Source organism: Chenopodium album, chromosome 27, assembly GCF_948465745.1.
Source record: "Chenopodium album chromosome 27, dcCheAlbu1.1, whole genome shotgun sequence".
Lineage (NCBI taxonomy): Eukaryota > Viridiplantae > Streptophyta > Magnoliopsida > Caryophyllales > Amaranthaceae > Chenopodium > Chenopodium album.
In genome coordinates, this window is record NC_137860.1 from 3,671,716 (window position 1) to 3,684,132 (window position 12,417).

General features: G+C 33.2%; 2 protein-coding genes across 2 annotated transcripts; both read left to right on the top strand.

The window, feature by feature from the left end:
• Positions 1-3,003: 3,003 nt before the first annotated feature.
• On the top strand, positions 3,004-3,848 carry LOC145619038 (protein FAR1-RELATED SEQUENCE 7-like). Its single transcript, XM_081673635.1, has 3 exons — positions 3,004-3,169; positions 3,298-3,432; positions 3,616-3,848. The coding sequence occupies exons 1-3, from the start codon at positions 3,004-3,006 to the stop codon at positions 3,846-3,848; spliced, it is 534 nt and encodes a 177-aa protein (XP_081529761.1).
• Positions 3,848-4,945, top strand: LOC145619039 (protein FAR1-RELATED SEQUENCE 1-like). The gene has a single exon (XM_081673636.1). The coding sequence runs from the start codon at positions 3,848-3,850 to the stop codon at positions 4,943-4,945; it is 1,098 nt and encodes a 365-aa protein (XP_081529762.1).
• Positions 4,946-12,417: the final 7,472 nt, after the last annotated feature.

The following is a 12,417-nucleotide window of genomic DNA, read 5'->3' on the forward strand; positions in this document are numbered from 1 at the left end:
TCCAAGCAAAGACTATACATTAAGAAATGTCATACTCATACATTAATATCTTCAATTTAGGTTTATGCTTGTGTAGTGGAGCTAAAAATTGCAAACAACAAGGACAAATAGACTTTTTGACAAAGATGTTAGAAAAAATCAATGTTTAAACACAGGATGACTTTTGAATGACCACAATAAAATTATGGCTATTGTATTAGATTAAATCACAACCGTCTATTTATTTTGACTAACATGAACCGTCGATAAAGTTGACTATGGATTTTATTTTAGAAAACGTTGACAAATAAATAAAAAATAAAAAAAAAAACCTTAAAAATCAATCACGTTCTAATTCAGTTTTCAATAATTCGTACTTTTTTTTTTTCATTTCCCTGCTATCAATTCATTCTTCAATTCTTATTAATTGTATGTGTTGCTTTGACTTTCTAAGTGCTACATACTGTATATCTTAAGGCATATACCAAACTTTTTTATTTTTTATTTATTTTTTTACAGCATGCTAACAACAATAATCCCTCCGTCCCATAATACTTGGGCCATTGGGATGGACACGTAATTTGAGAAAACTATAAGTGGGTCCATTTAAAACATTTGTTTATTATATTAAAGATTTTCTTTTGTATTTTTATATTGTAAGAAAAGAACAAGTGGAGTGGAAGTGGGGTAGGTGAGAAGAGCGAAAATGTGATAAAATATTTTTAATTAGTGGTCCCATTCCATATTTAGTAATGTGTCAAGTATTGTGGGACGAACGAAAATGAAAACTGTGTCAAGTATTATGGACGGTGAGAGTATAATTAAGAAATGTCAGCAATTACAACGTTCATTACGTCCAACAATAGGGGCTTCTTCAAGCAATACTGCAATACATTAAGAGCTAGCTTCCAAGCAAAGACTATACATTAAGAAATGTCATACATTAATTCTCCAATTTAGGTTTATGCTTGAGTGGCGGAGCCAAACCCGGGGGATAAATAGACATTTTGACAAAAGAGTACAACATTCTTTGTAATATGCTCGAACAACTGCCTCATTAAAACCTGACGAGCAAAATTCTCCCCCTGATGATTACATAACTTGATATCTTCTAGTGTAATAAATAAAATATAGTTGGATATCTTCTCCCATGTAGCAAAATCTCATTTCTTGATCTTTGATCCCAAAACATTAATGGATTTCGGGACTGATCATCCATTCATGTTTCTTTTAAGAGAAAACGACACTAGAGTCATGCTATTCACTGGACATGTTTTGAATCCAATTGAGAGCGAAAAAGTTTGAGTTTGAGTTTGGGTAGTGTGAATCAATAATAATTCCAAACATTTATAAACCTATCTATGCCACAAGCATATAACAATAATATTTCATGCTTTGGTTTGATTAGTATCTTTGGGCAGCATGATGTATTTAATTCAATTGCTATATTTTTTTTGTTGCATTGTGCTAATTTTATTCACATGCTCCAACCAATAATCAATTTACACGATTATAAAATGATTCCATTGACTCCCCACTTCTCGTAAGGGCCCGTTCACATTTACTGAACTGAGTTAAACTGAACTGATTGGAGCTGAACTGAACTGATTAGAGTTGAATTGAACTGAGCTGAAATAAATATTTTATGAGAGAGGAAAATTAGGAGTTGAACTGAAGTGAACTGAACTGAACTGATTGGAGCTGAACTGAACTGAACTGATTTGAGCTGAACTAAACTGAAATTTAGTAAATGTGAATAAGCCCTTAACTCTATCATAATACATTCTCCAACTTTACAAAATAATTCCTCCAATAATATTGCAATCACACAATAATATCATGTTGCCTTAATAGAAAACTATAGGACAAATCTAAAAGGAATTTACTCGTAATTTCTAATAAATTAAGTTCATCACAGAGAGTCAATTAAAGAAAAGTCAATTCCTTACAGAAATCATAGGGAGTATAAATAAGATATGATAGCAATTTATTTTTATTGATTAATTTAAATTGTTGATATAGTTTACTTTGTATCTTATTTTTTTAAAAAAAATTGAACAATATAAATTAAAAAAGGAAAAATTGACAAGAATAATCTCAACTTTGCATGATTCGCCCAAAGTAATCTCAACTTTCAATAATCAATCATCAATCAATAACTTAATACTAAAACAGATACCGGAGGTGACACATGTCACTTCCTAGTGCTTTTTTTTCCTTCCAAATTTTCCTTCTTTTTTTAGTGAATATCTTATTTTAGAATATTTGTATAATATAACAATAATAATATTATTCCAAATCTTTTATATTATTTTCGCGTCCGGATCCTCTAGAGTTGGAGGAAAACTCTACCACGTAGAGTTGGGCTTATCACAGCCCTTCATATATATCAACGATTCATAGCCTTCAATCTTCCACTAACTTTATAAAAAATAAAAAAAAAAAAGAAAGAAAAAGAAAAAGAAAAGGCAATTAGCAGTTACCGAAGTAGGGGCCTAAATTGCTTAGCTGCTTCAATATTTCTCCCACCAAAATCCTTAATTTACTACTATGATTCCTAATCTTCACTACTATGAGTCTATATCTCCACCATTGTTAAACAATATATTTTATTTGCTTCCCCATATTTTAAACCTATATATATACCCATTAAAAAAAATTAATGCAACAATCATCTACCATTAACAATAATTTAAGGCGCAACATTTGATCAAGAAGTCTATAATTTGTGATTACGTATTTTCATTCAACGAATACAAGTAAGATGAAATTGCTCCAATATATGCCCTATTTTAATTTATATTTCAATTCAAAAACTTCATTTTTTTTTATATCTTTTTATTTTTACACTTTAAATTATTTATAATGTGAATGATCATCTTTAATGATTCATACTAATAGCTATAATAAAATTTATTTGTCTTAGAATGCAGATCGTAACGATGAATTAGAAAATTGGGTTCCTCGGGTAGGCATGGAATTTGATTCGGTGGAGGATGCTTGGAATTTTCGGTTACAGGGAAGATGGGATTTAATGTTCGTAAGCATTATGAGAACAGGAGCAAGGATGGACAGGTAACTTCTAGGAGATTTGTTTGTTCAAAACAGGGTTTCCGTCAACCTGACAAACGAGACCACTTGACAGCCAATTCTGGAGCTGAAAGAAGAACCGAATGCAAAGTCCGCATTGGTATTATATTAATTAGATCTACAAGTAAATACCAAGTTCATGATTTTGTATCCAAACACAATCATGTACTTCATCCACCGGAAACCAGCCACTTGTTGTCTTTGCAGAGAAAAATTTCTGAAATACAGTACAAGCCATTGAAATTGAACTTGCGGATGATTCTGGAATCTGTCCTAGAGCAGCTCATGAGTTCATTGGTGCTCATGTGGGTGGTTCTTCCAATCTTGGCTACACTCATCGAGACCATAAAAATTATCTACGAAGTAAGCGCCAAAGAGATATGATGTATGGAGAAGCAGGAAGTTTATTAAAATACTTTCACTTACAAACAGTGGAGAACCCTTCATTCCAATACTCAATTTAATTGGATTGTGAAGAGTAAATAACAAACATATTTTGGGCTGATGCAAAAATGCTTATTGATTATGCTTTATTTGGAGATGTAGTTGCCTTTGATACTACCTTTGGTACAAATAAAGAGCATAGACCACTTGGTGTATTTGTTGGTTTTAACCATTTTAGGGAGACAACAGTTTTTGGTGCAGCTCTTTTATATGATGAAACAACTGAATCTTTTAAATGGTTGTTTGAAACATTTCTAGCAACACATGGCAACAAGAAGCCAAAGACTATTTTCACTGACCAAGATATTGCTATGGGAAAGGCCATTTCAGAGTGATGCCTTATGTGTGGCATGGATTATGTACTTGGCATATTACAGAAAATGCAACCAAGCACATATTACGTGATGGATTAGACGTTCTTCGTGCATTCAAAGCTTGTATGTATGGTTACAAAGAAGAAGCAGAGTTCGAAAAGGCATTCGAAGCATTGCGTGGCAAAGTCACCAAAGGTACTTGGTTAGATAATATATATGCTTTGAAAAGAAAATGGGCAGAATGTTACATGACAAATGTGTTTTCTTTAGGGATGCGAAGTACTCAGTTAAGTGAAAGCTTTAATAAAGACTTAATAGACTATCTAAAATGCAACATGGATATGATGCGGTTTTTTAAACAATTTGAGAGAGTTCTTGGATTAAAGCGTCAAAATGAGTTGCACAATGAGTTTGATTCAAGAGAAAAACTGCCAAGAATTAAGATGAAGAGAACACCTTTACTTAGGCAAGTTAGCCAAATATATACTCCTAATATTTTTGAAGCATTTCAAGATGAATATGAGTGGTCAACAGCAGCTTATATTAAGCCACGTGTTGAAGGTCAGCTTACCAATGAATATAGAGTTGTAATTTCCGACCCTGAGAATGACAACTGTTTTGGAAAAGAATATCAAGTGTTGGGTGATCCTTTGACCGAAACTGTTTCATGTAGTTGCAAAATGTTTGAAAGATTGGGGTTATTATGTTCTTATTCATTAAAGGTTCTTGATACTATGAACATTAAATTAGTCCCTGAGAAATATATTTTGAAACGTTGGACTAAAGAAGCTAGGAGTGAAGTTGTGGAAGATGTTTCTGGAAGGGCTATTCTTGAGGACCCTCGGTTGGATGCTACTCGTAGATATAAATCATTGTGTCAAAAATTTGTGAAAGTTGCTTCGAGAGCCTCTAATTTTGAAGAATCATCATCACTTTTAGAGAATGGGTTAAATAATTTGATTTCTGAGGTTGAAAAGTTATTTATGAGCCTTGCTATCGAAAAGGGTAGAGCTTCTTTTGATGTGAATTCAAGTGAACATTTACAAGCATGTGTTCCTAACAATATTACTTTGAAACCAAAAGAGGGGAAAAAAGGAGGAAAGCGAAGAAAAAGTTAGACTGAAAAATTTCATGATGTAAGTACTCAAGCCTCTCGGTCAAAGCAGACAAAACACAGCAAGAAGAAAGTGCCAAATCATCCAAATTCAGAATATATACCACCACAAGTAAGCCATAATCATAACCCATAATCATAACTTCATAAAATATTTTACGTTAAATTGAACTTTTTTTAATTTTCTTTTGTTTGTTTTTTGTAATTTTACAGCAAGGAGAAATTTATAATATGCCACATGAGATTAATTATGATAATCTTGGAGTCCCCTGGAGCAATTATACACAAGTGTTGTTGGTAAGCATCATTACACAACTAAATTTTTCTTATTTATGTTGTACTATGTCACTGAGTTTTTTGTTTTGTAACATAGGGTGAATGTTATGGAAGTGAAGCTTCATCTTATTATAACACATGGAAAGAGGTCTCATTTCAAACTCAGGTGTATGTTGTAAATAATATAATCTGCATTTGGAAGTAATACCTTATATTAATACATCTTCAATGACTTTTTGTAGGCTATGAATGTACCAAATTCTACTCGATCTTGAGCTCAATCCTCAGACCTATTTTAGCAACATGTCAAATGTTGACCAACGAGGTATATTAAATGTTATATAAATCCTACAAATTCTGTGATACTTAGGTAGTACAAGCTATGTGTGAGTTCACGTAGTGACATTTTTGTTCTTTACATGGATGTAGGTATGTGATGCTTAAGGTCCCTCTAGGTTGCTTTACAAGTACGAGTTGAAGCTCATGGTGCAAGCTAAGTTTGATGAAGAAAGAGTCATGTTTTTTATTCTATGTAATCATACATCATTATGAATTTATCCAAATGCTCATTTTATAAAATGTTATTATCTCAATTAGTTTTATCACAACTCAAACATTTCTTCATAATCGTGTAGCCTATGTAGGATTTGAACCTACTTCATTGTGTGCTTTAGCACAACGCTCTACCATATTGAGCTAATAGGCTAGACATTAGTGGCATACCAAATTCAAGTAGCCGAAGTAGCTAGGTAAGCTCTAGTAGGAGAGGTAGCTTGTCATACTATTATAAATGAATGTAGTTGTCATATACCTGAATATAAGTTCCACTAATTACAACGCTATGTGCAGTAGAAATTAGGAACAAAATTCAACAGTTTGAAAAGTAAATTAAAATGGGTGGAAAGCAACAAAAGCCTTTTTAAGTACTACACATTCATGTCTGATCAAAATCAGTCTAAATCCAGAACCAAGTTTAAACTAATTAACCATGATATAATCAAGATTATATTTATATTTCCCCAAATCTTGAAACTAATTAAAAAATAAGAGCAACAAAATTAAACCCATCAAGCTCCAATAAACGAAAAACCAATTACGAAGTATTATTTTAGCACACAATATATCAACAACAATTACGCAATTGCAGCTCACAAAGATCATAGAGATCGAGAATCAAAACCCCCAAAATTTATCTAATTTAACCAAAACAAATCCAAAATTAAAATTCAAGAAATACAAACCTGATTTAATTAGATGCCAATTGATACTTTAATGGATTTCATTGACGATCGAAAGCTGAAAATTGCCGTAGGTATGAGAATTTTGGACAATGGAGAATGAAGACCCATGAGAGAGAATGTAGGGAGGGAGGTGAAGAAAAAATAGGTACCGTATGTAATTGGGGTGATTGCCTTTTCTTTTTCTTTTTCTTTTCTTTTTTTTTTAATTTTTTATAAAGTTAGTGGAAGATTGAAGGCTGTCAACCGTTGATATATATGAAGGGCTGTGATAAGCCCAACTCTACGTGGTAGAGTTTTCCTCCAACTCTAGAGGATCCGGATGCATTATTTTCTTAATAAATATATTTTTGTATTTAGTGTTCTTAATTCTTCCTACACATTTACCTAAAATATTATGTTAACCGTTTTATTTTTCTTTTAAACGGATTATTATTAGATTTTTTCTAAAAATGTAATAATAAAATTGATTATAAATGATTTTAACGAAATTACTCTAAAACTGTCGTCACTTTAATTTTTCATAATATTACATCATATAGCCACTTGTAAAAGAGTAAAATAACCCTTATAACATTGACCTAGTAACCCTTTAAATTATATTTTTTATCTAAAATATAATATTATTTGCTTCGTATTAATCTTTTGCTTTGCCTTTTTATATAGATTATAACAACATAATTTTGGATATATTGATGTGTATGTTGTATTAAATTTTATTTGTTAGATACAATTAATTTTTTTTAAAAGAATTGGATTCACCGTGCATGGCACGAGTACTAAGCTAATTTTTTATTAATTCGAACTTTAATATGCATTTTCTTCCAATGGTCCCAAGTGGCCTTTAACCTGTTGAGTAGATACTTTTTTTAATATATAAAGTTAATTTACACGTGTCATTAACTGATTGGTCGAAAATAAATTTTAATTTTAATTTTTTAAAGAAAAGATAATTGATTACTAATTAACATTTAACTAACAATTTAAATTCGTTCAAAAAGAAAAGCTAACAATTTTAAAACTAAATTTTTCTTAATATAAATAAAAAAACAAACTAATTTAAAAATAAGTAAAAAAAAAACCACCTCAACCACAACCAGCAGCCACCCCAGCCATCCCCGCCCCGACGACCGGCCACGCCAACACCCATATTCACCATTTCCACCATCAGCCGGCCCACCCCTCCCTTTCCCCCTAACCCTACGCCCACGACCATTGATGTTGCCCGAGCTTCCTTGCCAATGCACCAATCACCTTCTAAAGCACCATCAAATCAGCCACGCACAAACACCAAGTATCATCATGGCAACACAGCTTCACATATATAGCATCGCATCTCAAGGCAGGGGAGCTATTCGTGATGGAGAAGGGAGGGGTAGGTAATTGGGTATTAAGGGGTTTGAGTTTAGTTGGCTGGTCGCTCGGTGAGAAAGGAGGTCGGGTAAGGGAAAAAGGGTGGGGATGGGTCTTAGCCAGCATCGAGGTAGGGGAGGCCAGTCGCCGACAGCGGTGGCGGCGAGAAGGGAGGTATGGCTGGTTGGGGGAGGGGTGGAGGACTGGTGAAACTGTTTTTTTTTTTTGTTAATAATTAAGTTTTTATTCTAAAAAAATCCTGTAATTTTGTTTTAAATTTTATTTATATATTTTTTAACCAGTTACATGCTGATATGTGTCAGGTGACTTGTGATAACAAGTTATATACTTCCTCCGTTTTTTTTAGTTGACACCGTTGTACTTTTACACTTTTCACACAACACGTTTTGACTCGCTTTTGTGGTTTATAAATACGATAAAACATATTCATGTGAGATCTTATTTGAATCTTCTATATGTATGTTTTATTAGTATCCACTTTTTATATTTTTATAATATTGATAATTGAAGTTATTAAGCGTTAAAAACATGCGTTGGCAAGCATAACAATAGAAAGGTATCAACTAAAAAAAAATAGAGGAAGTATATATATGTAATTGGTTGGGATCATTAGAAGCAAATGCACATTAAAGTTTGGATTATTAAAAAATAATCGAAATAAAGTTGAGATTATTTTGGATGAATTGAACAAAGTTATGATTGTATTCTTGTCAATTTTTCCATTAAAAAATTATCACGTTCTTATCAGTTTTCTTCAAAAAAAAAAGATTACCCTTTAATGTTCACTTCAGCTTAATTTCAGTTCAGTTCAGTTCAACTTCAATTAGTTCAGTTCAGCTCTAATCAATTTAGTTCAGTTTAGTTCAGTTCAGCTTCAATCAGTTCAGTTCAGCTCTAATCAGTTCAGTTCAGTTCAGCTCAACTCTAATCAGTTTAGTTCAGTTAAGCTCATTTCAGTAAATGTGAACAGACCCTACTTCTCTTCAATTATTTTTTTGTTTCCTTTGTTTTTTTTAATGGATACATATTTCAAAAAATGAAAAAATTCAACCAACTCTATTTCAAATGCAATGTCTGATCTATTGCCATAGCTTATTGCAAAAAATTCAAGCAACTCGAACTATTTGAATGTTTGATCTAATAGCATTGTGGCGATTTCGTTATCCCATTGCACATACTCCGAAAACGTGAAATTAATTAATAATCATCAAAGCCAAAACTACCACCATCTACATTATCACTTCCTACATCAGTTCCTGTGGTAGTCACTCCAACATCGGTATCATCAACAACTCCAAAATCATCCAAATCAATTTTATTAAAGCCAATAAAAGTTGCAGCAGCCTCATTTCCTTCAGCATGATCATCATCATCACTTAATATTTGGACTTCAACCACATTATCTATGTGAAAAAAAAAAGGAAAAGATAAAAACGAGAAGTGTAATATATTAGGAGACTAGGAGTTTTAGAAATTAGAATGAAGAAAAAAAAACACTAAAGATATACCAAGGGTACTCAATTGTTTTGGATGAATTATTTTTTTTGACCGGAAAAAAGGTAAGAGTACCCAAATGGTGAAAAAACAAAATAGAATACTCAAACGGTGAAAAAATCAACAATTAAGGGCCCATTTGTTTAGTTTACTCGATTTGAGTATAAGAGACTTTGAAATCAAATTGGGGAAAATAATGAAGAACCCTAAAAGTGGTACAATTAAAAGTCGCACAGCAGAAATGAGTGACTTAGAGCTGATACCCAGAATTATTCGATCAATCCTGAGTGGAATTAGAGGATTGCTCTTTTTAATTTGGAGGAGAAAAACAAAGAACCATAAAGTAAAAAGTCTATGATTAATGGAAGATCGTACTCGTATGTTGTTAGTTGACGGTCTGCGAAAACGGAGAAAATCGTAAACATAATGGAAAAAATTCATTACTACTCTGTATTACATTTGCCTGCGTGGACATGCCCAGCGTGGCTACCCTACCATATCATGACGCTAAAAGTATGGAAATACCAGCATTACTACTAATTAGGGGTGCTTATTATGCGAGTCAAGTTCGAGTTTAAGGTAGCTCGACTTCATTGAGTCGAGTTTTAACCCGGTTGAGCTTTGACTAAATTCGATATAGTTGATCTCGCAATTTGATCCGTCTTAGTAAACTCCTATCTAGTGTAACATCTCTTCATTTTTTTTTTCCGCTTGAAAGTATATATATATATATATATGATAAGAGTATATAAATAATGTCTATTTATTAATTATTAATCTCAATAAAAGTTTTTTTCACAAATATTCAATAACACCCGGTTTACACTAAATTAGTGTAAATCGGGCTGACAACTTCATCAACTCTAAGCAATGGAGGCACCGCCGAAATCAGTCGCATCACCGTCGAAATCAGCCGCACCTCCGCCACCACCACCGGAATCAGCCATACCATGTTGGGCGAATATAGTGAAGCAAACACCAGATTCAACCCCAGCAACCTCAAACACCCACACAACTCTTCGAAACCTGCAAATCAAACAAAGGCATAACAGTTGCCATTGTTGATTAGTGAGGGTGATATCAGCAGGGTATATGAAGTTGTAAGAAAGGAGTCAACTTGGTATTATGAATATATGTGTTGATTCAACAATCTCAATTGAGAAGTATTAATATAGCCAATCTCAATTTTGTTTTTCGCCCAAAATTGATTCAACAATCTCAATTGAGAAGTATGCAGATATATTCAACTCTAAGCCAATCGACATTTTAGAATTGGGTAGTATGAATATATGTGTTGATTTAACAAGGAAAATTTGTCTAGGACAACCTTTTAAAAGACAGTTTTTGTCTAAGACAACCCTTTAATTTTTTTTTGGCAAAGGCAGACCCTATTATAATTTTTTTTGTTAACAACAACCAACCCCCACTTTCAGGCGTTGACCCACCGGAATCCGGCGTTGACCCTCACGTGACCCTTATTTCTCCTAATTGCACCCCACCATCGTAACACCATCATCATTAGCCACCACCATCATCACCGACCACCATAAGAACCACCGCACCAGACCACCAACACCATGAACACCTTCAACACCAGACCACCAACACCAAGGCCACCATAAACACTTTCGACATCGCACCATTACAACCACCAATCTTCTTCATCTTCTTTACCGCCACCACCAGCAGCAGCCGCATTATTCTTTGTCTCAATTAAGGATCTCCGATTGACACGGAAGAGAGAGAATTGGGTGTGCAATCTTAGTAAAACAACGGAAATCGATAAGATCTAAAGCTAGAGTTGGTATTTTTGTGGTGGATTTCAATTTGATGCGGTCTACGGGGGAGGGTGAGTGAGGCCGGTGGGTTAAATTCCTGTCAAGGGGTGGCTTTTATTTGCTGCGAGGAGGGTGATTGTAGGGTGGGGTTTCGGGATTTGCTGGTGCTTGGTGGTGGGGTTTTGGATTCAGATTTCACTGGTGGTGTGGTTTCGGTGGTGGTGGGGTTGCGGATTTCGCTGATGGTGGGTTCAAGGTGGTGGTGGGGTTTCTAGTTGTGGTGGTGGTGGTGGCCTGGTGGGGGTGGTGGTTCAAGTGGAGTACAAATAGTGGAGAAGGGGTGTTAACGCCGGATTCCGGTGGGTCAACACCTAAAAGTGGAGGTTGGTCGTTGTTAAAAAAAAAAAATTATAATAGGGTCTGCCTTTGCCAAAAAAAATTTAAAAGGTTGTCTTAGACAAAAACTGTCTTTTAAAAGGTAGTCTTAGACAAATTTTCCATTCAACAATCTCAATTTGTATTTCTGATGAGAAGAGCGTAAAATTAAATTGGAAAGTGTGATTATTTTTGATGAGAAAAGCGTAAAAATCAAATTGAGAAGTATGAATGTAAGATTAGTGATCAAGCATATTGTAATACCCCGTATTTTTAATGTATTTTATAAATTATTTATTTAATTATAAAATATATTTTGGGTCAAACTATTTTAATTATTGGATTATAGATAAAGCAAGTATTTATATTTGGGTCAACAAGTATTTAATCCAAATGTAGCCCATCTTTCTTATGAACCCAATCATCCTATTTTTACTTATGGGCCACCTATTTCATCATTTAAAGTCCATTATTTTTATGAAGCCCAAACCTACCCTAACCTACTCTACACTATAAATACTCCATTTACCCCCAAAAATTTCCCACACAAAAAGGTTAGTCTTATTTTCTATCTCCTCTTGTTTTAATTATTGTTCTAACAATTCATAATTTGGGTTTTTGATTTTAATTGTTTAAATAAGATTAGTATGTTTGGTAATTGTATTTTAATGATTAAAGATTGTAAATTTTAAATAATAAAGTGTTTTATTTTCAGATTTCATAAAATTATAAGTTATGGTTTTAAAATTATTAAAGACTTGATTTTTAGGATTTTTATGAACAATTGATTTAGGGCTTTTATAGTAATGATATTTTGGAAATTTTGGTGATTATAACTACTAATTAGTTTAACTTAATTCCAGATTATTTTGAACACATAGATTCGTGTTTTAATTTTTAGATTTCCGTTCGTTAATATTAATCCCGTATTAATCCCGATC

Excerpts from the sequence above, each read along its gene's own strand:
- LOC145619038 (XM_081673635.1), top strand. The coding sequence starts at position 3,004 with ATGGGATTTAATGTTCGTAAGCATTATGAGAACAGGAGCAAGGATGGA. Across the intron at positions 3,170-3,297 it reads CGAATGCAAAGTCCGCATTG|TACAAGCCATTGAAATTGAA; the intron begins GTATTATATTAA and ends TCTGAAATACAG. Across the intron at positions 3,433-3,615 it reads CCATAAAAATTATCTACGAA|TTGCCTTTGATACTACCTTT; the intron begins GTAAGCGCCAAA and ends TTGGAGATGTAG.
- LOC145619039 (XM_081673636.1), top strand. The coding sequence starts at position 3,848 with ATGCCTTATGTGTGGCATGGATTATGTACTTGGCATATTACAGAAAAT.